The sequence below is a fragment of the Puntigrus tetrazona genome, chromosome 24, assembly GCF_018831695.1.
Source record: "Puntigrus tetrazona isolate hp1 chromosome 24, ASM1883169v1, whole genome shotgun sequence".
In the NCBI taxonomy this organism is placed as follows: domain Eukaryota; kingdom Metazoa; phylum Chordata; class Actinopteri; order Cypriniformes; family Cyprinidae; genus Puntigrus; species Puntigrus tetrazona.
The window spans coordinates 7795868-7821680 of record NC_056722.1 but is presented as its reverse complement, the minus strand read 5'-3'; the positions used below and the strand labels follow the sequence as shown (position 1 = coordinate 7821680).

The following is a 25813-nucleotide window of genomic DNA, read 5'->3' as shown; positions in this document are numbered from 1 at the left end:
TATATATATATATATATATATATATATATATATATATATATATATATATATATATATTAAATTAAATTTAAAATTTTTTTAGTTATTATATGAATACATTGTGATTGTCATTCATTAAAATTATTTTAAGAATTCAATATTTTTTTATTAATGATAATCAGCTTTATTTAAAGAATATAATACATTACGAAATAGAGGAGTGCCCATGTTTTTATTATTATATTTTAAATACTTAATCATTTTAAATATTTGTCATTATAAATACATACTATAATGCAAATTTTTGTATTTAATTTAATTAAAAATATATTACTTATAGTAGAGTACTATATAGTGTATTTTAAATTAAATTAATTTACGAATGATAATTGGTAATTGAATAATTATAATTATTTTATTAAAATCAAGGTACCCAAATCAAGTACTAAATACAAATGTATTAAATAAAAATGAAGTAATTGTTTTTAATATGTTGCATCAACTATAATATTATATTACAGTACAAAAATGACTGCCTTAAATTAATTATTAATTCATATTTTTTTGCTTGCATGCATCTATCTCAGTGTTTCAAGTCGCTTACTTCAATCACATCTACATATAATTTTTATTTGACTTCTTTAAGCTTCTTTAGTCCGCAGTGAGAACACGGGTCCGTCAGAAGCTGCTGTGAACGCCGGTTTGGGACGGGCCTGTTTCCGTAGGCTCTGTTTTCATGCGCAGCTGATGGATCCCTGGAGGAATGAAACAGATTAATATTCCCGCTTACAGACAGCTCGCATTGCTTTCTCCTCCGTGTTCATGCCGATGGTTTTCCACTGATCTGAAATGAAATCATTGTTATTGTGTCAAGTTAAGGGCCGTGTAGCTGTTGGCCAAAGTCTGGTCGTTATTCTCCCAAATTGAGCTCATTTCTGTGGTTTATATGCAACACCGGCAAGACTTCACCTCGTTTTTACTTTATAGCTCATTTTTCTTCCGTGCCGAGAGTCATTGTTGTTATAACGATCTGTTTTAACAGAAACGTGGAGAAAGTAGTCAACATCACGCCGTGTTTCTGTGACACCCGGTATTAAACGAGGTCAAATGAAGGCTTTTCACACGCGTGTTAATGAAGCTCGGCTTCTCGAGCGTCTCTGAGACATGTTTAGGGTTCTGCAGTAATGGAAACATAAATAAAACGTTTTGTTGCATAATGTGCGTTAAATACAGCTCGCCTGGAAGTGACTTGCACGTTTTGCGTCCTATAAATGCAATAAATAAATAAATGCACAAAATGAAATATTCTCGCATCTTTTGTGCAACATGCATTTAAATACAGCTTTTTGGAATTTAAAAAAAAATTAAAATATTGCGCACATAATTCTTTTATAACTTGCATGTTATGTATCTTCAATGTATAAAAACAGACTTATGTATAAATGTTTTTTTGTATTACTAGCATTTTTGCACACTTTTTTTTTTTTTGCATATTTTTTCATAATTACAGCTTGATTGGAAATTACACACATTTTAAAAATATAATTCACAATTATAAATGTGTACGTATTCACCAACTTTTGGAAGATCGACCCGATGTTCATTCGATAAATATTAAAGTATTTATTCCATTTCGCGTTTAGACTAAACAACTGAAAATACCACCACTGTAGTAAAAATACTAATACTGAAAGTGATCAAATAAACCGTACAGACACGCTTCCAAGACGGTTTTATTGCAGTTTTACTCATTCCCTCGGGCCATAACCCGCCTGTAGTTGAAGGAACACCCAGTTATGCATGAAATTTGAAAACAGATATATATATATGGATGCGGTTCCTAGTAAGATGTTCAGACATCCAGCAGTGTGTAGAGACTGACCTGATGTCTGCTCTGAGAACAGCGCCGCTGATAGCAGATGAAAGAGGACGAGGAAGAAGAACACAGACCTCGCTGATAACAGACTCTCGCTGGCTAGACTTTACACGCCGAGTACAGTAAATAATCTTATCTCCTTAAGGTTCTTCCTAGAGGACATCTTTAACATCTTTCCGATTTTCTCGATTCAATTCCATTTCGGTTCAATTTGAATCAGGTGCACCTGGATGCATTTCAGATATAACGCCTATGCTGCTAAATAATATATGATAGACGTGCATTTTCTGCGTTTCAGACTGATTTAAAGCAGTGTCTCATTTAACTGTTAATAGAGCTGGTTCATACTGTACGCTATGCTTTTGATTCATTAAAGAGAGTCATTTGGTTTGTGAATTGCATCGTATGGTATTGATTCACTAGTGTTCTGCCTTTACTAGGCTACACTGGTTGTGCTGTGTGTTTTTGATTCACTGACATGAACTATTAATAAGAGTCACCGAGTCAGGCTTGTCTGGTTGTACTGCGTGTTTTTGATTCACTAAAAAGAACCGTTCGTACGATTCACATTTGTTTCTTTTGGTTTTGCTGTATGGTTTTGATTGCCTAATCAACTCTTCATCGCGTCAGACTTGTGTGAATTATGTAAGACTCTTTTGAATTCTTTCAAAATGAATTCTCACGAGCGTCATGCATTTTATGAACTCGTTCACTCGTTTTTGATTCACTGAAAAGAACCGTTCATAAGAATCGTTTGCTTCGGAATCAGGCTGCGCTGTTGGACTCCTGTACTTTTGTTTTTAAAACAGAAGGTAATCTCAGTTCCAGTATGATTTCTTCTGCTGCGGGTCTGAAGATCGACTAGCGGTGGTTCAGATTCGGCCTCGGGGAGGCGTTTACAAGCCCCTGCACATCTCACATTCACATCAGTGAATCACTACAAAGATCAAGAAGATGAGTGCAATAGTGTGGTTTTAATTTCCTCCCTACGCAGTAGCTGATGGATTTACCAAACGCTTTCGAAGTCATCCTTTTCTTTTGTTTGAGAGAAACTAAAATGCTTTCTTGTCTTGCGCTCCCCTTTTAGAGAGCTGATAGCGTGAATGTGTCACTCAGAAGTGATCTCCGCTCCCTCGCTGTGTCACAAGGCCTGAAGGAGTCGTCATTTCCTATGATTCGCTCCAGACAGACCTCAAACATTCCTCACATTACATAAACAGAGCTGCACAGTTATCATAAATATAGCACTTGCCAATTATGTCTGTTGTTGCTGTTATCGCAATTAGTAATCAGAATTTAAAATGCTTATTTTGTGCAATCTAATGGTGTATCATATTGTTAATTGTAAATGAGAAATGCAGTAAAAATAGTAATATTGTGAAATATTATTCCAATTATTTTCTGCTCAACGAGACTTCGTTTATGTGATAATAATGCAGTAAAAATAGTAATATTGTGAAATATTTTTCCAATTATTTTCTGCTCACCGAGACATTGTTTATTTGATAATAATGCAGTAAAAATAGTAATATTTTTAAATATTATTCCAATTATTTTCTGCTCAGCGAGGCTTGGTTTATTTGATAATGCAGTAAAAATAGTAATATTTTGAAATATTATTCCAATTATTTTCTGCTCACCAAGACTTCGTTTATTTGATAATAATACAGTAAAAATAGTAATATTGTGAAATATTATTCCAATTGAAAGTAAAGGTTTACTATGTGACTGGATGGTAAACTGTAATTTATTTCTGTGATGCGTAGCTGAATTTTCAGCATCATTCTTCTGCTCCTCCTTCATATCCTTCAGAAATCATGACGATATGATTCGCTGCTCAAGAAAAACCGTCCGCTTCATGTGTTTTGTGGAAGCAAGATTAGCCTAAGAAAGTAAAAAACGGCATTTGTTGATTGTGATTATTGACGAGCTCATAGACTAAACACCTCTACCTCGCCGGTGATCCCAGCCCACGTTTCTGGGATTGGTTTGAGTGCTCTGCTTCTGAACACTGAAACAGACTCTTTTAATGCAACGTGAGCCGATGCAATGCTTTATTAAACATTAAAGTTTAATCATCGGCTGCGATTATAATCTCGGCCCTAAACGCATCATATATGTTTGGTGCTCCCGCAGAAGGACGTGTCTCCTCTCTCTTCTGTCCTCAGAACGCATGGCACGGAGATCGAGTTACTGGATCTCCACCAGAAGCGTATTAACTGAGCTGTCATATAAGTCAGGATTTGATGAGAAAGCCATACGGGCGGTAATCACTCCAGACCACGGAGGAACATGCATCTCACGGCAGGCTGCGGTTACGTCACACACGGCCTGAGAACTCAGTATCAGAGCTTTTACCTGATTCAGTGATTCAGTGTTAGCCTGCAACTTTAAAAAGGTGCATTTATGCCACAAATTTTAGGTATGTTTGAGAGAGAGAGTGTGTGTGTGTGTTTCTCTCTGTCTCTCTCTCTCTCTCTCTCTCTCTCTCTCTCTCTCTCTCTCTCTCTCTCTCTCTCTCTCTCTCTCTCTCTCTCTCTCTCTCTCTCTCTCTCTCTCTGTCTCTCTCTCTCTCTCTCTCTGTCTCTCTGTCTCTCTCTCTCTCTCTCTCTCTCTCTCTCTCTGTCTCTCTCTCTCTCTCTCTCTCTCTCTCTCTCTCTCTCTCTCTCTCTCTCTCTCTCTCTCTCTCTCTCTCTCTCTCTCTCTCTCTCTCTCTCTCTCTCTCTCTCTCTCTCTCTCTCTCTCTCTCTCTCTCTCTCTCTCTCTCTCTCTCTCTCTCTCTCTCTCTCTCTCTCTCTCTCTCTCTCTCTCTCTCTCTCTCTCTCTCTCTCTCTCTCTCTCTCTCTCTCTCTCTCTCTCTCTCTCTCTCTCTCTCTCTCTCTCTCTCTCTCTCTCTCTCTCTCTCTCTCTCTCTCTCTCTCTCTCTCTCTCTCTCTCTCTCTCTCTCTCTCTCTCTCTCTCTCTCTCTCTCTCTCTCTCTCTCTCTCTCTCTCTCTCTCTCTCTCTCTCTCTCTCTCTCTCTCTCTCTCTCTCTCTCTCTCTCTCTCTCTCTCTCTCTCTCTCTCTCTCTCTCTCTCTCTCTCTCTCTCTCTCTCTCTCTCTCTCTCTCTCTCTCTCTCTCTCTCTCTTTGTCTCTCTCTCTCTCTCTCTCTCTCTCTCTCTCTCTCTCTCTCTCTCTCTCTCTCTCTCTCTCTCTCTCTCTCTCTCTCTCTCTCTCTCTCTCTCTCTCTCTCTCTCTCTGTGTCTCTCTGTGTGTGTGTGTGTGTGTGTGTGTGTGTGTGTGTGTGTGCTTGAGAGCTTGGAGAGGGAATGATTTGACTGGCAGGTGTAAGTAAGTAGTTTTCTCTGCTGGAATTCTTCAGTTACACATGAGTATTGGATTTCCTGTCATCTTTATTATGGTGAAATACCTGTTTGTTTGACACACTGACCCCAGCTTTACATTGTGAAGGTTTTTAACATGACACCTGAACTAACTGTCAGGCGTTACAGACCTTTCCATTGTTAGTGTGTGTGATCTAGTTTGTTTAAATATATTAAATATTTGTTTTAAATATAATTTTAATATAATAATATTTACATAATTATTAATATATCTAAAAATAATACTAATAATAATACTAATATTCTTATTAGATGTATTAATAATTACTTTGACATTAAAAAGTAAAATAATATTATTATTTCTTTTATTTTATTAATACATTATTAATATTATTAATATGTCAATAATAATAATATTATTAATATTATTACAATATTATTATTATCGATACTAGTAATAATAATAGTATTATTATTATTATTATTATTATTATTATTATTATTATTATTATTATTGTTGATGTTATTGTTGTTATCATTATTAAAATTTGTTTTACAGCCAAGAGACTTCATTTATAACACAGTGCAAGACAAACACGTAGTGAACAACAACAAGCACAATAAAAGCTTAAACTATTTGACTTTAAAACAAAAATCATATAAAGCTTAAAACCAAAAATTTATATATATATATATATATATATATATATATATATATATATATATATAATTTTTTTTTTTTTTTTTTTTTTTCTAAATATATACTGTGTGTGTATTTATATAAACACTGTACAAATACATATATTATTAAGTAAGAATGCTAACTTATTTGTTATTGGTTTATGCATGTCTGTATGCAACTGTTTGAAAGGTTTGGGTTGGGCTCATTAAATGAAGTTATTAAAGGATCTTATTTGCCATTTATTTGGCCAAAATACATTAAAATTTGAAACATTATGAAAAATGATTAATATTTGTACAATTGTAATCGATCGCTGTGATCAAAACCACCAATTTCTGATCATAAGCAATGCTGAAAATAGTTGCGATGTTGTTTTTACGGACATTTCGCTACATTTTAGTTAAATTCAATTCAGTTCAATTACGTGTATAATGAATATAATGGATAGTGATTGAATGAAGCTGATGCGTTTAAGGTGTAAATGAGAAATCTACAGACTGCAAAACAATTTTCACCTCACCACTTAGACTGCTTCTGGAGCTGTTTGCCCGGACTTGTTCAATTCTCCCGGCTCCACACACACACACACACACACACACACTCAGTGAGATGTGTGTGTTCTCATGCTCTGGAGCCGCAGACACAGTTCTTTGTGTTCTGGCGTCTGTACCATCCTCCGGTGGTCCCGGACTCTCGCTCATCTGTCACACCGCTGACGCTCATGGCCACGGCCAGAGACATGCTGGATCTGGGCCAGAATGACCCCAAACACTTTTGTCGGTAAAGCTGCTTTGCATTTGAGACCGAATGGTTGTGACTTCCTTGGTATTTGAAAAGCTTTTGAAGGTGATTCTGGAAAATAAACCGAGGTTTGGGTCGATCTCTTGAATACTGATTTCAAGTAGGACTGAATATCACATTTTTAATCAGTGCTCGAATCTGTGTATATTATCATGAACAAATCATTTTTACTTTGCTATTAAAATATTTCTGAAAGTCAAACACTGTCGGTAGTTTGTTATACTACGGTACTTTTTTGTTAGTAGATCAAATCTTAAATATATAATAAAGGAGGATAGCTTTTGACCTTTTAAATGTTTTAAATAATTTTTAATAATTTTTCTTTTAAATAATTTTAAAATATACATATATTATGTCTCTCTCTCTCTCTCTATATATATATATATATATATATATATATATATATATATATATATATATATATATATATATATATATATATATATATATATATATATATATATATATATATATATATATATATATATATATATATATATATATATTTATATATAATTATTTTTTTTTTTTTTTTTTTTTTCTATTTTAAATAGCTTTAATTTATTCTGTGAAGCACAGCTGTATTTTCAGCACCTAACTCCTGTCTTCAGTGTCACATGACTCTTCATAAATTATTCTAATATGCTGATTTAGCGCTCGAGAAACATTTCTGATTATGATCAATGTGATTTTGTCTGGTATCGATTCATTTATGCGACTATACATTTGACTAAATGTAAAAACCACAGTACACATAAGTGTATTTTAGGAAGACCATGTAATGTATAAACGTTGAACTGGTGTGTTTATTGGTGCATCAAGGTTTTGGAAATGCATAAAGCCACAATCAATCACATTAGAATTAAGCATTAGAATGAATTAGAATTAGAATTAATATTGCAGTGCAACATCGCACTGTCTGCCGTCTTTTTGAAAAGCACTATTAGAAATTCGCGAGAGCTTGCGTTTCCCGTCGCTCTCGTTATTGACGCGCATGAATGTAAATCGGTGGAATAAAAAGTGTAGCGCGAGCATCCCTCGAGGGCGTGTTTGAAAGCGTGAGATTAGCAGAAAGAGTGTAATTACAAGCGAGCGTGAGACGTGTGAGAGTGTTTGCTTTCATCGTAAGGTCAAGCAGGCAGTTCATGAGCTCTGTAATCACACACTGTCACAAAGCTCGGATGCTGATTATGATTGATATCAGACGCTGTCTTCATGCTGCCAGCCACAACGCGCTAGCTCCTTCCTAGATATTCTTTGAAATACTTCTGGGTACCGTGTAAATTGCATGGTGTTTTATGTGAATATTGTACCGAAACCGATGCTGATATACAGTAAAAGAAAATATTCCTGTCAAAATGTGGTGTTTAATTGGTAGTTGCAGTTTTTATGTAATTTAATTGTGACATTTACTAAATGGTTTCTACATTTATTTTTTTAAATATTATATATATATATATATATATATATATATATATATATATATATATATATATATATATATATATATATATATTTAATAAAAAAAAAATATATATATTTATTTATATATATATATATATATATATATATATATATATATATATATATATATATATATATATATAATAAAAATAAAATAAAATAAAAAAATATATATATATATATATATATATATATATATATATATATATATATATATATATATATATATATATATATATAATATAAAAAAATAAAATAAAATAAAAATATATATATATATATATATATATATATATATATATATATATATTTTACAAAAAAAAAAATATATATATATATATTTTAACTTACAAATGACATTATAATTTTTATTTCTTAATTATTTAAAAAATATTAAATAATATAAAAATATTATCAAAACTGTAAGGTTATGTATGTAAGAGGGAAAAAAAGGTCAACTTTAACTTCTGTCATTTGGCACAGTTATCCCAGAATATCCAAATTTTGATCATATTTGTATGTAACGTGTACAGTATCCCAGATCAGCGCAATGCCAAACTTTACACACTTATTCTGTGTGACGTCAATGAACAAGTGCCCGTTGCATTCATAATCCTGCAGAGTCATGTTGTCAAAATGCATTTTGGCCGTCTGACAGGTAAATAAATATCCGTTCAGGCCTGTCTAATCTAGAGCATCTGAAAAGTGGCATCAGAATCGAAGGAAACGGGCCGTGGAAGGCAGGAACGCTCCACTGAGAGACTTCATTTATGGCAGGATCCGTGTCCAAAATACTGGTGTGATCTTCAAAAGCGGCAGGGAACTTCTGTTGCAGCTTTCACGGGAATCGATCTGTCAGATAGTTCCCGCGTCCAGGAGATTTTGCACGAACGCTGACCTGTCGAGAGATATTAGCTTATAAATATGTCGGGATAAGGGTCAGTGAGTTCGGTTCCGGACGGCAGCGGTTCAGTCGGGTCTTTCATGGAGGAAGACAGATAGTAGATCTGACAGGTAAAATGTAAATGTGTGCCAGTCTGAGCTCAAGGGCATCTGGAGATCTTGTCAACATTTTGTGGCATGTGCAGTGTGTCTTAATTTAGAGGGAAACCTTGGGCTTTCCAAAACAAATAACTGCTTCAGGTGGACTTCGGTGCCAGGTTGGTGCTAAACAAATGAAAACAATATCCAGTTTAGCTTGGAGTCACTTCACATGCATTTTACAGTTAAACTAGTGTCATATCATATACACAAAGAAATGATAAGGTATTCACGGCAACCCGTCAAAATAAAAGTTAGATATTGTGCCAGAAATGTATTACTGTTTTTTAGAATAATTTATGTGATGAACTTGTATTCATTTTTTAAACAGTAGTGGTAGCAGTAGTCTATTTTTTAAGACTTAATCACACTATATTTCTTTTTAACTTTAATAGTAAATCCCCTTTATTTACCAAAAAATAAAATGTTTAAATTGCATTAATTAAAAGACAATTTTAATTAATTAATATTTGGGCGAAACTTATTTACTGTGTTTCATACTTTTATTACTTGTGAAAAATTCAGTAAGGAAAGACAACTTTGTACATTTTATTTTAGTTTGACTTTATTGGTAAAAATAGTGTGTTTTTTAATTATCACGTTTTTGTGTTTTGACATAATCGAGTATGTTTTCTGAAAATGTACAAATTTGACATCGAATTTTCACAGCAGTTCAATAAACAAGACGTTAATTAAGAGATTTATGTTTTGGACAAAAAAATTCCTGTTTTGACAGCAAAAAATAATTCCAAACACAACCAGGGCATTATTTTGCGTTTCTGAACAACTTGACTGATTCGTTTCTGAACAACTTGACTGATTCGTTTCTGAACAACGTGACTGATTCGTTTCTGAACAACGTGACTGATTCGTTTCTGAACAACGTGACTGATTCGTTTCTCGTTTCTGAACAACGTGACTGATTCGTTTCTCGTTTCTGAACAACGTGACCTGATTCGTTTCTGAACAACGTGACCTGATTTGTTTCTGAACAACGTGACCTGATTCGTTTCTGAACAACGTGACTGATTCGTTTCTCGTTTCTGAACAACGTGACCTGATTTGTTTCTGAACAACGTGACCTGATTAGTTTCTGAACAACGTGACTGATTCGTTTCTCGTTTCTGAACAAGGTGACTGATTCGTTTCTCGTTTCTGAACAAGGTGACTGATTCGTTTCTCGTTTCTGAACAACGTGACTGATTTGTTTCTCGTTTCTGAACAACGTGACTGATTCGTTTCTCGTTTCTGAACAACATGACCTGATTCGTTTCTCGTTTCTGAACAACGTGACCTGATTCGTTTCTGAACAACGTGACTGATTCGTTTCTGAACGAATCAAGCATTTTAATTTCACACTCAGAGTATCTTGTATTAAGATTTCACTAATCAGTATTCAGAACAAATTTACCTTTATAAAGGTAAAAATGCCCCAAAAATCAAACAGTTAAAAGCCATTAACTTCTATCAGGCTAGTACACTGAATATGAAGAATATTAATGCTTTGCACACAACACAGCAAAATGTTGTCTGATTATCGTTATCTCTACATTCACAGATAATATCGAGATTTAATTTTTATACAAGGCATTTCAATTTAAATTAATGCTAGATTTACTGAGCAGAGCAAATTTACTTAAAAGCATTGACGCAAATGTGAAAATCTTCAGGTGATGATCTACTGCGCAATTTAAGAAATTTCCATAACGATCAACATATTCTACCAAGAGCAGCGCAAACGAGCCACAGTCACGTGTCAAGCACAGAGAGTGTTAATGGCTTTTTGGGTGCGAAATGATGTCACAGAGACCAGCGAGTGAACTACCACCAACCTGCAAATCACAATGCATGATTTATTTCAAAATTCTTCTTCATTAAGAGTAGCATCTGATCTGACTCCTACTAATGCATATGCAATAATGCTAGCTGCGAAAATAACTGTTCGCACCTTTCCATTCCTTTCACTGTGCCTTTAGATATTTTTTTTTTATTGTAAAAAGAGGCTTTGAAAGCATTCGTGCATGCAGATACCTCGAGCTATTGAGCTTGGTCCGAGCGAAGTTTTGGAAAGTGTTGTGTAGAGCTGAAAAAAACCCACGTAAACACTAGAATTATACACTTTTCAGTCCTTCAGGTCCAAAATGAAGCAGTGCAGTGAAGATTTATGTCTTTTTGTGTATGTTTCGTGTCTTCCTGATCAGAGGAGATTGACTGTTCTCTAAAATGCACTGTTTGTATTGGATCTGTATTTGTAAAAGAACCGAGTTCATTCGTTTTGCATTCAACGAGCTCAACACGGGATGTGCCGTGCGTTACCATAAAAATAATTGACCTCTTGAAGATTTTGCGTGTTCCTGCTTTCTCCAGCGGCTCAAATGCTGTCACTTTCTCTCGTCTGGTCTCTCTTTAGCCAAGCGTCGCCTTTAAAGTGGATCAAGAAGTGCACTCGCTCTGTTTGTTTCAGCGGACACTTCCTGGTGTATTTATGAGGCCTCTTGGGAAAAATGGTCTCATTACCATCTCCACCTCCTCACAGACCGAGTCTGAGTCTCTGTGCTTTTGTGTCTGTCTCTGGTAAAGGTTTTTAGCACACAGTGAAATACTGGTTCAACAAGTTTAGGTTTATATTGCTGCAGCTCTACTTTGGTGGTCATACTATGAAAGAAAGAAACACTAACATGCGCTGCTCTGTTCTCACAGCATTTATTAATAGATTAAACAATCATGTGATGTTCGTATTTTTGGGCAGCCTCTGTTAATTTATTTAGAATCACATTAAAAAGCTATGTATCCACGCAATTACTTGAAAACATCTATTCTATTATGAGCGTGTTTTTAATTTCTAAATTAAAAGCCGATTTGTTGGCATTATGTCAATGGTACATCTGTTAATATTATATTGAAGAAAATGGTTTATTTTGTTTAAAAGAGCAACCGACCAAATATGTAATAAAATGTTAAATGACACTTTATGAAAAAAGCGAAATGATGAATATTTGCACAATATTTAATATATTATAGTATTGTTATAGTTACACCACATGACAATGATTTATTTGTTCTTTAAATTTAATTTATTGCATTTTTGTTTGTCTATGCTGCATGCGACGACCATGAATAAATATGATTACGTGGGCAAGAATTTTTAAACAAATTTTTTTTCATTATCGCTTCCATGTTACGTGTTTTGTGTTACTCGCCTAAATCTAAAATTTATTTTTTTTTCAATTGAATCACTTTATAGTGAAAAATAAAAAGTGCTTGCCACCCCATTATACATCAGTCCATTTTTTTTAACTTGCACTTTAACGTAGCTCATTTTCAGTTTCACCTCGTTTCGCAGCATTTCGCCCGATATTCCTCTTTTGTGTTGTTCTTCTTCTTTTACTGTTAAACCTGTCCTCCCGTCTGCTCCATCCTGCGCTCAGACTTGTGAATGTTGGACCCGTGCCTGGATTTCTTTGGCAGACACCTACTGTTAAGTCAGTGCGATTCATTGTGTGTGTGTGTGTGTGTGTGTGTGTGTGCGTGCATGGCTGGCATTCAGCTCATTCAGAGGCACTTTATTTTAACTCGCAGCACTTAATCTGGCCTTAGAGGACGCCGTTGTCAAACCTATTTAGCCCTGAGCACCTTTCAGTTCACCTGCATGTAAAACCGTCTTCAATCGCACACTTTCACACTTTGCATTAAGCGAGCTATAATTCGCTCGGCTCCATCAGGGCTTCTCATTCAATCACACGTAGACGTCTAGTAGGTAACAAATATGATCCTGCCGCTCTTCATCCCACACTGCCAGCGGCTCTCAGCCGTGTTAAATGCCATTATGGCTTTCATTTTGTTGTCTTTGATACCCTAGAGACATTCCTTCATCCTCTAGTGCTGTATTTATTCAGTCAGTCCTTCTATTTGAAGAGCAAGGACACTAAATTAGCCTTCTGCGATGCTAGCAATACACTTCAGACTGAAATGTTGGCACGCTTGCTTATAATGGAGTGAAAGGTCATGGTTACACAATGACAACTTAGAACTATTTAGTAACAAAGACAGACTGAATTTCTTAAGTGCCGGGTTATTGTGGGATCTCAGAAAAAAAAAATGTTTAAGGTTAAGTTTGGACAGACTGGAGTAATAATTAAAGTCAAATTTAAAGAGCGTAATTTAAGTGAAGTTAAGAATAGAAGCATGTGGATGGAATAGACTCGGCCCCAAAAATGTTATTTTTTTGCAAACTATCGTGTTTTAAACCATCGTGTGTGTAAAAAGTAATTTACATTTCTTCTGTGAAACATAAAATATATCTTAGACGATATTTGTTTTTTTTGTTTTCATTTATTCATTTGATATCCTTTTATTATATTTATGTGTTATATCTTGATATAATTTTGTTGACAGAAAAAAAAAGATTGTTGGATAAAATTACAAAAATCAGTGCATTATGATCAAATAAAAATTTATATATATATATATATATATATATATATATATATATATATATATATATATATATATATTGTGAAAAATATTTAGATTTATTGAAATATTTTTAAATAATTACAGTTTAATTTAACTGAATTTAATGTTTTTTATATATATATATATATATATATATATATATATATATATATATATATATATATATATATATATATATATATATATATATATATAATAAATTATAATTCATTTAGAAATGTAAAAGTTATATGTTGGTCAAAGCACGTTCATATTCATTTTTTATAAATATTAAAGAACTATGTATGTGCTTTTCAACAAGAATGTAAAGAACACACACTTAAAGGTTTATACATTTTTTATTCTTTTTTTTCCTGTCTTGTGTATTTACTTGTAGAACGAGTCTCTGATGCATATAATTTGTAGTAATCTTGCTTCTGCACGCACTATATGAGCCTCTGGAACAAAGACGGTGATGCTGGAAAACAACAAACCCTGGCTTGAAGAAAGAAAAGCTTCTCTTTATGTGACGTTACACACTCATTCTTGACAAGGCATTTCATCACCAAACCAAGCCCAAGATGAAGCACTGTTCTCAGGAAAGAGAGGCATGTTTTCTAGATAAATAAATGATGTCATCGCTGAGGGCCAAGCAACAGGGTAAGGATGAGAGAAGAAAAACAAACCTATATATATATATATATATATATATATATATATATTCAGGTGAAAGAAGGTAAGATACACATCAGTTGTGATTAAGGCCCTGCCTGTGGTCACGGTTTACGGTAAATGTAGCGGTAATTAACCGCAGACAGCTCTTTCCATTCTAACCTGCTCCGTGTGGGAGGTTTTAATGTCTTTTCTCGGCACCTCCGACCTTCTTGTGATTTCTACACACATAACATTAGCACACTTTACCGCTTGTCCGAGTTCGCATCGTGCCGTATGTCCGCTTCCTGGTCGCGATCCATTCGCCGTGTTTTGTGATACCGACTCGCAGCCTTATGTTTCACTTGGCATCGTCTGAGCCTCCATCTGGCATCCATATCTCGTGGTTATGAAATAATACACAATGCACTGAGAGATAATGCTGACCGCTGCGTGCTGATGCTGTTTGGTGGAGCTGGACCTGTTTCTTGAACGTGCCAAGTCTTGAATCTCCTTAGACTTAGAATTTGCTAAACTGATGTTTAGTCTAGTTTGATTGGTGGACTGCCATATCCAGGAGCTGGCATTTCAGTGGAGTCTCAGCCAAGGTTGATGGTTTGTTTGCAATAATTTTAGCACTTAACAATCATACTTGTGTGAAGCAGGTGAAGATGATTTGTGTGTGTGTGTGTGTGTACTCTTCAGATTTCAAATACAGGCACTATAGTGTACCAGAGATTGATGATTATTTGAATTAAATTAAAATTATTTAAATTAATTTGACTATGTAATGAAATGCATTATTAATGTAGTAATAAAATGTAGTAATAAAAGCCTAAAAAATTATAATTTTTTATTAAATGTGTGTGTATATATATATATATATATATATATATATATATATATATATATATACACACATTTTATAAAAATTATATTTTTTAGGCTTTTATTTTAAATGAAAAAATTTGTCTATATTTCATCTATATTCATTAATATTTAGAATGATATATTTTTTAAATTCAAACTTACAAAAAGACAATTTTAATATGATATATTGAATGAATAAATTACGTTATGAAATAAATTGCCAATCATGCAGCAGTTTCGTCAAATTATTTGAAAAGTGTGAAAGTATTTTTAAATGGTGTGTATTTAGGTTTATAGCCTTACTAAAATTAGCCATGTTTTTGTTTTGATTTGTTGTGATTGGTTAATTTTCATTTGCATCTTTAATACAAATATCATGGTTAATTACCATAGTTTACTTGCAATAATAATAATACTTATAAATTGTTTTGTAATACAACCATAGTTCATTTTCGTAAGGGCATATGGATTTGTAGCTGTGGAATTAGCTATGACATTCATGTTCAGCTTTTTTTTAGAAACTGCTAACTTTAACAAGAAGTGATGTGGTGAAAATGTGACTTTGTATGTACCAGCTATCAGAAATTGAAGAGTAAAAGTTAAAAGAGCGTTTTAAGAACGTTTTATTAAAGTTTGCATGGGCAGAAATGCCCCCAATGGACAAAAAAGCAATAGTTAGCTGCTACTGCATTGTTAGCATGCAGTTTAACTAGTCTAAATGTGTTCGTTCCGCGTGACTCTTTCGTGGGCTAATTCTAGAGTTAATTTGGTGAACGGTTCACTCGTCAGCTGAGGGTTCACGCTTTGAGAATCCCTCCCTTCCTCCGCTGTGGGGTTACAGTACAGCCAATGAATGGAGCTCCAACTGTTCAGGACTGCTGTGAAACACGGATCTCTGTGCCGCTGGAAGGAGAGCTGGCCGACTGCCCACCGTACAGAGCTAGCAAAGTTAATATTAGCAGACAAAGCTAAATAAACATGGCAGAACACATTAATTAGGTTTCTTGACTGCACACTCCTGGAAGGATGCCATGCGAGGCCTGCATGGTCCAATTATTGTTCACAAACTATGCTTTAATTTCACTATTATCTAGGTGCTTTGCATCGTTTTGTTTTAATATATATATGCTGCATTGTCTCTTGTCATTTTATTCAAATTTCAAGCAAGTATTGTGTTACTCCTACACTCACATTTACTTACTTTCACATTTGCTAAGTGAGGACAAACATTAGACTTGTTGTTATATAAACATTAATATTTCCTTTACCTTTTCAGCATAAATATGTCACAGCTATAACTCTAAAGCTATAAAAAACTAAAAATGTTATATTAGATATACTTTATTAACTTTTTTTAGTGTATGAAAGTCTTCTAATTTCCCTAAAGGCAGATTTGTCCCTTTAAGTAAAAACACACTGATTTCAGAGATTATCTACTGGTAATATTCTTCCTCTATTTCACTCTTTTACGTCTCTTTGTCTTTCGTACCGCCTCTAAAACGCTCCCCGTATGCACACAGTGAGTCTCAGCCCAATCCATTCTGTATTTAGACCACAGACAGAAACCTCTCATCTCTAATGCCTTAATTGCTTTAATTACGTATCATTATAGGCTCATTCAATTGGATCCTTATGTGATTTAAAGCATTCACCGCTTGGCTGATCGTCTCCGTATCCTGTCTACATGTTGTGGGACTCTGTGTGCTTCACGCTGGCTCAGCGCTCAAGCAGTGTTTCGGTTATCAAAACATGACATCACACATTACACAACCACTTCTCTCGGGACACAAAACATCCAGTCCAAACCCACTGCTGAAAGAAACCAACATAGCTGCTGACCAACTCATGTTTGGATGCTGGTTTAACCCTGAAGGAGGTGTAATACCTAGAAAAAGCTGGAGTTTCACATTAATTTCAGCGACATGAGCCCTTATGAGGCAAGCGACCCAATTCAGATTTTTTCATTCATATGTCGCACAGATTGGTGTACGCACGCACACGTGTAAGCAGGAAAAAAACAAATGTATTTCAGACCTTATATGTAGAAAAAGTCTGATATGAAAAAAGTCTGATGCATTTGTCACATATCCTTGGTCAATCCAAGTCACACATGATTGAAACAGTGAAATTATAATAATTTTTTATTGCCAAGTTTGCAGATTGCCAAGGACAGTTTTTTTTTATTTATTTACAGTTTAAGATCTCTATCCCCCCATTATTTTGTCTGCTAGAGGGGAAGAACATGGTAGGGCTAGTTTTAAATGGCAGTCGGGCTGGTTTTGTTTGGCAGACCTGGCAACCTGGTGTTAAATTTGGTATCTGCCATGTTTGCCATGGGGTGGGGGGTTAGTTCTGTAACCAGGTTGGCGTAAATGTCACCTGACGTGTAAATGTCATATGTGATTCGTAACTCAGAAAAGTGATGTCGATTGGCTGATTTCGGGTCAAGGATGTGAACCTTCCCAAACCATTAAACCGTTCTTAGCTTAGCGAGAGTTCTTTGGTCAACCAGCTTCACCAGAAAGACCATTTTGGTTTACGAATAGCATGGCTGTGCTCGACAAGCAACAAACCAACACTAACTCACTTAGAGAGGATCTTGAAGAGTTCACTGAAATGAACAAAATACTGTACAGTTTACAGTGAAGGTCATCCCAGGACTCCCATGTTACCTGTTCCTCTCCTTTTATTTCAGAGATTAACTTGTAATATTTTGAAGCCTGTGTCATGGCAGATACTTCATCTTGGTGTTTGCAGTGGCTCAGAGGTTTTGGATCCGATGTCTGGGTCTCTGAGCCAGTACAGCTAGCGTGATGTTGGCTTGTGCCCCGCGAGAGCCTTTGGCAAACACTTTGTAGGCTGAGGCTAAGACCCAAGGCTTACCTCAACAGCTTTCCTCCCCTCTTCATTCTTTTCTCATAAACTTCAGTCTAATTGCCATTTCCCTCTCCTTCATCTTTCCTTGCGTCCTCTGTGAACTCTTCTGTTAAGCGAAGCCCAGTTTCATGAGGTCAGTTACTGGGGTTTATTTTTTATATGGGCCTTGTCACAATATGATGAATCCAGTTTAAACAAATCCAACAGAAATAGAGAGTTTGAGGGTGTTGGAGTGTTTCAGAGGACTGACGGTGTGATTCAGCGAAGTTTTGGTTGAATAATAGTAATGACAAACATCTGTCGTGCTGCTTTATCTCGTGTAAGTGAAAGGCACTCGCTTGTATTTGTTGGAAATCTTTTCTTTAAACTCCTCAGCGTGTTCTGTCAAGGTAAAATGTAGTCAATCTCTGCTTTCCATTCGTCCATAAGTGTCCTACGAAGTGCGCTCTTCATTATACATCATTGTATTCTGTCATCTCAGTCAGATTAACATCCAAATGTGAAGTTTGAATAAAATAAAGCTGGAGAAAAGGAGTTGACTTGTTATTATTGAGGCTAAATATTCCCGTGTGGTTTGCATATGGTTGTTTACAGGTATGTAGTGCGCAAAATAAGACAATTGCAATGCAACGATTGCAATTAAATACCATAAAGACACATTTATTAGAGCTGAATTACATTTATTTTCATATCAACAACCGCAAAAGACATTTTTCACTGTCAAATCTGTTTATATGAAACAAACACATGTGGGTCAAAGATGAAAATGGGTTTTCAAGCTTTAAAGCATTACAAGTTTAATACAGCTTTATTAATTAGTTTTTTGAGCGTTCGCATGTATCCTGGGGCATATTCCATGAAACAAGTTTACCAAAAAAACTCATTTCAAGTTGTCTGACTTATTTTGAACAAAAATCAATTGGCAATAATTAGACCAACTGAAGTAAACCTGGCTTATTTGGTAAACTTTTTTATGAAACGGGCCCCTGGTAAATTTATTTTTTAATTTATTTTATTTCACAAACAAATGAACAAACACATTCTCATTGGGCATATTTAGAACAAGAAACAAGTACATTAAAAGACTGTATTTAAAGATGGCAGTTCAGCTCCCAATAACAAGTTACATATAAATCTTTAAGGTACCAAATTGGACCCTTTAGGTACAAACATGTACTTTTTTTGAAAAGGTACCGCCCTAGTGACAGCTTTTGTACCTTTATTTCCGACAGTGCAGGACGTCGAGTGCTGTTTACTGACTAAACCCATGAATCTAGGATCAGACTGGCATCTCATTCTACAGTAAGCGAAGGACGAGTCTCGACATGGCAGCTGAGCCTCAGGGAACGGAGAGGTGTCCGCCTTCTTCACGCTGAAGTCTGCATCACATCGGTCCCTTCAGACCTGCGTCTTTATTCAAGTGTCTTCCGCTCTGTGAAAGTCGAGGTTGTCACTTAATCCTGCTGCTGTACGCCTGTGCTCTCAGACATGCCGTCACACGCGCGCTTATCGCCTGTTAATATCAACGCTTTTGAAGTTTTGATCACAGCGTTTCAGAGCCGAGCTCTGTGTGTCATGTGGTCACAGCCGCGCTAATAGATTTCTAGAGAAACCGACTGTAAACAAATTGATGTCTTTCATGGTTGCACAACCACACAATGTCCTCTTAGCTCCAGATTATTAGGGTGGAAACAATAATAGTAATTACATTTGTTGATTTAATAATTAATAACATCAATTGTGGTTGTTATGACCTGCCTTAGTTTCTGTGAAGTTTTAGACTGACGGGAATCACTAAAGTACTTTTCTGGTGGATTCCAGTAATTTAAATGTTATATCTTGATTTCTTCATTTTGCTATCAAATAGAGCTTGTTTAGGTCAGTTGACAGTTTTTACAGTTGACAAGTAATTATGAGTAATTGTGGCGGTTACGAATAATGATTTAGATTGCTGTGGTGGCCAACTATTCGACTTCAGACGAACTAGCAGTCATACAAGTCCAACAACTAGGACAGCAAAAAAATAGATGTGTGGGGATGTTTGAATGCGATTTTTTTTGCATTTTATTCATGCCTCTTTCTATGGAAGCTTGCTTCCCGCCACTGAATGAAAAAAGGGCAATGGTGAGTTTTTATTTGATAATTCAGACATTATTTCTCGCAGCTATATGTTTATATCGTGCACGCTTCAGAAAAAAGGTGAAATTGTGAGGTGTAAACCTAAAATTGCAAGAGTTGTGAGATTAAAAACAGAATTGCACGAAGAAATGCCGCAATAATTATATTTAATAAATTGCATTTACTTTTTATTAATTCTGTCGTGGATACAAGCTTTTTATACCCTTCACCCCTCACAAATAAATACATAAATAGAAATAGATAGATATCAATAACTAAAATTTTTTAAAAAAACTAACAAAATGTCTTGTTTCTTCAGAAGAAGTGACAGATAATAAAAACCAAAATGCTTATAATGTCACTTCTGGATGTGCACGTTCATTTTCAGTTATTCTTATAATCTTAATCTTATATAATAATGATGAATGTCTTTGTTTGTGCACGTAACCATACTCGGAGAGTAAGAACAAGTGTCATCTTGTACTCGATCAGTTTACAGATGTCTTGTGTAGCAAAGATCGAGATCATTGCTACTGTAGAAAATGATGCCATATGACTAATCAGAAAAACAAAGTACTTGTTGGAGCAGATTTACTTGTACTCAAGTGGGCTGCATGAGATTATATGTTTATCATGTGTGGCATTGTTGTTTGTTATTTTTAAAATGTAGTATTTGTCATTACATTTTACAAATTGCTGAATGAAACAATAAATAAAATTCAGTATTTAAAAAAATAAAAATAAAATAAAATAAAATAAAATAAATAAATAAATAATATATATATATATATATATATATATATATATATATATATATATATATATATATATATATATATATATATATATATATATATATATATAATTTTTTTTCATTACTGTTCATTTTTAGGTTAACATGGGGGGACAAGAACAAGGAAACTGTTTATATTATATTTTACCAGGCCATCAAACAAGCAAAAAAAAAAAGGAATATTCACACATAAAGCGTCTCTCTTGCATGGCTCTTGCCTCAGGTGTGCTGCTCACAATAGGTCTTTGATACAGTAGGTGCTTTACAGCCATCGGAAGTGTCATGACATGTCGCCCAACCGCCCTGATTGTGCAAAGATCAACCTTGTGGTTTGGTTCTGGATTGATTTGTAAAGATCCTGTGCTTTGTCGAGCCAAAATGCTTTTGTGGAGCATTCGTATATTGTGTCATTAACTTCCTTGATGAAAAGGCTGCGGGTTTGAGAAGGCAGCGGCTCTCCGCTCGTATCTTCAGAACTTGAGATCGCTTAGAGCTCATCCGCATCTGAAAGCAAAAAAAATGAAGTCATTGGGATGGCGCTTATGAACAGAACGATATTTGAACAAGCTCTGCAGCTGGACATGTTTTCTTTTTCTTTTTGATTCACCCTTTCCTCCCCCTGGATGGAGATGGATGAGGTCTGAGCTGCTCTTAGTTGGTTTAGTTGAAGCCTGGATTTGTTCGCCGCTGTGATTCAGACCTGGTTGTATTACTTCATCGAGTTATAAATGATGTGCTGACAAAGGCGTCCCTGTCTGCTCTGATCTGGAATGTTATCTCCATCCATCTTCACGTCTCTGACCTCCTCTTGAGATGCGAGCGGCTGATAATGGATGCGTTTACGGTGGACAAAGAAATGTTTGTTCAGCGTGTGTGTCAGTGAGGAGGAATGTTGCTTATAAAAGTGTTATATTAATAATTGTTACATTTGCATTCTCAGAATGGAGCTGTAAGCATGGCCCGCGCTTCATCGTATCTCGTAGAGCTTCGCCTATCACTCAGACATCTAGAGATTTCAGACCCATTGTTCTTTTGTTCCTCATATTTTCACATTAGTAGTGTTATTTCTGGAGTGGTTAAACAACAGGGTCAAAGATAAAGAAGTTTAATGACATTTTACAATCTGTGGCTTGTCATAAAAAGCTCTTGAAATCCCGTCTCTTTGGTTTGGTAGGATTTTTTAGATGTTTCTAAAATTGTAACCAACCTGCCTCACTCTTTTTTTGTATCAGGGTTATTAAAAAAAACACATGTGCCAAGAAACTCATTGTTTCAGTGAGACCTAGTGTGTTTTACTGCATCGGTCTACTCTGATCACACATTATCTCCATCTATCTTCACATCTCCAGTGGGATACACGAGTAAAAATAGATGCATGCTAGCTGTAACTGATTACTTAAAAAAAAGAAACATTCATGTAACATTTACTCATTTATTTATTTGGCAGATACTTCTCCAAAATGACTAAAAGTTGTATCAGCATTTGTTTGAACCCATATTATTGATATTGTTTGTGCCATGCTTCAACAGAAAGCTTCGTAACACTATAAAAAGTGTTACTTGTAACTTGCATTCATGTAACTTTCTACTTTGGTCTCAAGCCATTCTGTTACCTCCATGTTTTCTGCATCCGGCATGCATAAATATACATGCACATTTTTTAATTTGCAAGAAAGTGTTTTTCCTGGTATGATGGTGTCAAGTTTTAGCAGTTAAAAAAAAAAAATGTGTTGGGACACAAGTAGCTCTTGATAGATGCATGATAACTGTAACACAAAAACATTAATGTAACATTTATTTATTTGCAGAAACTATTATCTAAACTGATTTAAAATGTCTTTAAGGTGTGCATTTTGTCATTATTTGTGTGTGTGTCCAGAGATCTGCCAGTCAACTAAATAACAATAGTGTTACTCGTAACCTCCCTCAGTTGTAACACATGACCTAAATGCATTGGCACCCCTTTCTACCGAAATCTCACATCATTCTGTAATGCTTTCTTCATCCGTCATCACATCTCAGACACACCGACCTCCTCTTGACACGAGCGGCTGAAAATAGATACTTGGGAACTGTAACACATTATTTCGAGGAATTTGTTCAACTTACAGAATCTTCTAAAGCAACTTAAATGTGTACACACTGTTATTAGCGTGTGTGTTTTCCAGTAATTGGTGGTGTCACGCTTAAAAAGTGTTAATTGTAGCTCCTTTATTGAAACACATTAAAGCATAACTTACATGCATTAAACCCAACACAGTAGTTTTGATGTTGATGAACACGTCATGTTTTTAAGCGGCACTGTCCTGCAGCTAAATCTCTTTCTCTCGGGGCCAAAGTACCTCTCCTGCTTCATTTATCTTTCCTTTGCTCTTCATACTTTCATTTTTCATCCTTCATCTGCAACATCCCTCCCTCGCACTTCCTGTTCTTAAGTCAAGCATGCAAGGCCTGGCCTATCCCTGCAAACCTTCCTTCATCAACAAGCCTTTCCTCTCATTTACTGTCCATTTCCATCTTCTGGTGATTATTGGGTCCATTGATCTTAAGTCAGCATGTTAGTTGCTGGGTTTTTAAACGGCCCTGGTGGATGTGGGAGTATGAAACCCCGGCCAGGGGCGCATGTCGTCTCAGCAGCGAATTTGTTCAAATATTTGCTGAATCTTGTTCTGGGTTTGTGGCCAGAAAATGTCTTCCAGATTAACTCTGTGAAAAGTTGGATGAACTTGTTGACATTTGCTTCAGATAATGTTCCATGAATGGGTTTAAGATTTTATATATACATACATACATATATACATACATACATACATACACACATATATATACATATATATATATATATATATATATATATATATATATATATATATATATATATATATATATATATATATATATTATAATTTTTTATATTAGTTCATTAATTAGTTATCAGTATTAAAGCTTTTTTAACTTTGGCTGCTAATATATATTTAATTATGCAATTGTGCAAAAAAAGTTGCATGAAAATACATTTTTATTTGCTTTCTTAATAAATTTTCTGATCTTACTGTGCACTTTGGGGTGTACTATAGAGACTCTTCATGATCCAATTTGTTCTCTATGGATTAAATTGTGTAGTGCCAATTTTTTTTTCTGACAGAATGTCCAGTTTTACTTGGAAATGCATCAGATTATGGATGAAAAAAAGAGATAGACAGGCGCATAAAGGTGGAAATCACTCATTACTCTGGTCAAATGGCCTACATAGACTGGCAGTCAGTAGCGTGGTCGGCAGAGATTTGCATTCCATTGGTGTGCGACCCCAATTTTCCCCATTTTCATCTTCGTCATCAGCGCTTTGAAGCTCTTCCAGGGTCTGTGGATGCCAAGCTGACTGTGGGTTGCTCAGCTGTGCCCGGTTATGAGATTACAGCGGTTCAGATGAGCCAAGTTCAGTCAGGACACACAAAGTAAAGAGAAATAATACAAATGCTGCCTGTTGATGTTATTTGGACGCTCAGACAGTACCAGTGTGGTATTGATGGCTGAATAACTTTGTATTATTACTAGCTAAATAAGCCCTATATTTTATTCAGTGCTGTACTCAGTTCTTTGGCAACACTTCATGACTAATAATTACTGCATGCTATGAATCATTTGGCAAACATTAGTAAAAAGTCAGTTCATCCTTTATAAAGCATTGCTCAATGTTACTAGTCACTAGAAGGCTGTTTATAAATGCAGACATAAATGGCTTATTCTTGATTTATAAGCATAAGCATGAGATTTAAAGATGCAGTTATCTTCTACGTTTTTTTATTTTTTTAATCAAGTGAACGGTTTTATTTTTTGCATCTTGTGTTCTGCATCGCTCTTTCTTGTGTTCGTTTAAAGTTTCTGCTTGGAAGTATTTTTTATTAACACACTGAGCAACTATTATCATTCATCTGAATAATAAGATAAAATAGTAACTTAAATGTTTGCAAGTGAACCACATGCTTCAATAGCATGCTTTTTCCCAGTAGACGCTGCCTGAGTGAAGTGTACTTATTGTTTTATTAAATTAAACTTGTTATAGCATTAGCATTACTTTTTTTTTTTTTACTGACAACAACCGATGGATGCTTTAAGACGTTTGCACTCGCTGTAACTCAGTCTTCTCCTCTCTCAGGACCCAGGCTACTGGATACAGGTGAATCGATTAGAACACGGAGACGGAGGCATTTTGGACCTGGATGACGTGCTGTGCGATGTGGCCGACGACAAAGACAGGGTAAGTCACGAGCGTGCATTGACATTTACTTTCTTTTTAGTGGAGACGCTGATCTCCAGTGTGCTCTTATCTGATGTTTCACTTCCAGTGTGACGAACGAACCCAAAGCAGTGCCAAAACCGTTAAGATGTTTGGATTATTTCTGAAGTGCACGTCACTTGCTGGATCCAAAATGTAGCAGGGAGGTCTTACGTAATTCAGTTAGCAATTTTGAGGTTTATAAACTTGACAGATGCATAACTGGTACATTGGTGGCTTACTGGAAGTGTCTTGTTCGTGACAACGTTAAAATCAGCAATCATTTTCAATAACGAGAGGACCAGTTCATGGTAATGCAGACATGACAGTGTTCCACGTTTATTCCAGATCCATTTATCCAAAGGAGGTCGAGACAGAAAAAGTGTTTTTCCAACTTTGTATAGTGGTGGTCATCACATCTGGATGTGTATTCATTTCTAGTGACTTGCCAGGAATGTTGAGTCCGCTATTGCACTTTTATTACCAGCAGTGCACTGAAATGACAACAACCCGAAACTATCTGACTGGAAATTGATTTGAGTTTTTCTGAAGTCAATGACTCAAATGCATTTCAATGCATCCTCTCTCTTTTTTTTTTTTTTTTTT

At 35.2% G+C, this 25813-nt stretch overlaps 1 protein-coding gene across 1 annotated transcript in view; it reads left to right on the top strand.

The window, feature by feature from the left end:
- pard3aa (par-3 family cell polarity regulator alpha, a) overlaps positions 1–25813 on the top strand; it is a 445337-nt gene that overhangs the window by 16841 nt on the left and 402683 nt on the right. The window contains 1 exon segment of the mRNA XM_043225637.1: positions 25088–25189. Coding sequence (XP_043081572.1) covers positions 25088–25189 — 102 coding nt within the window.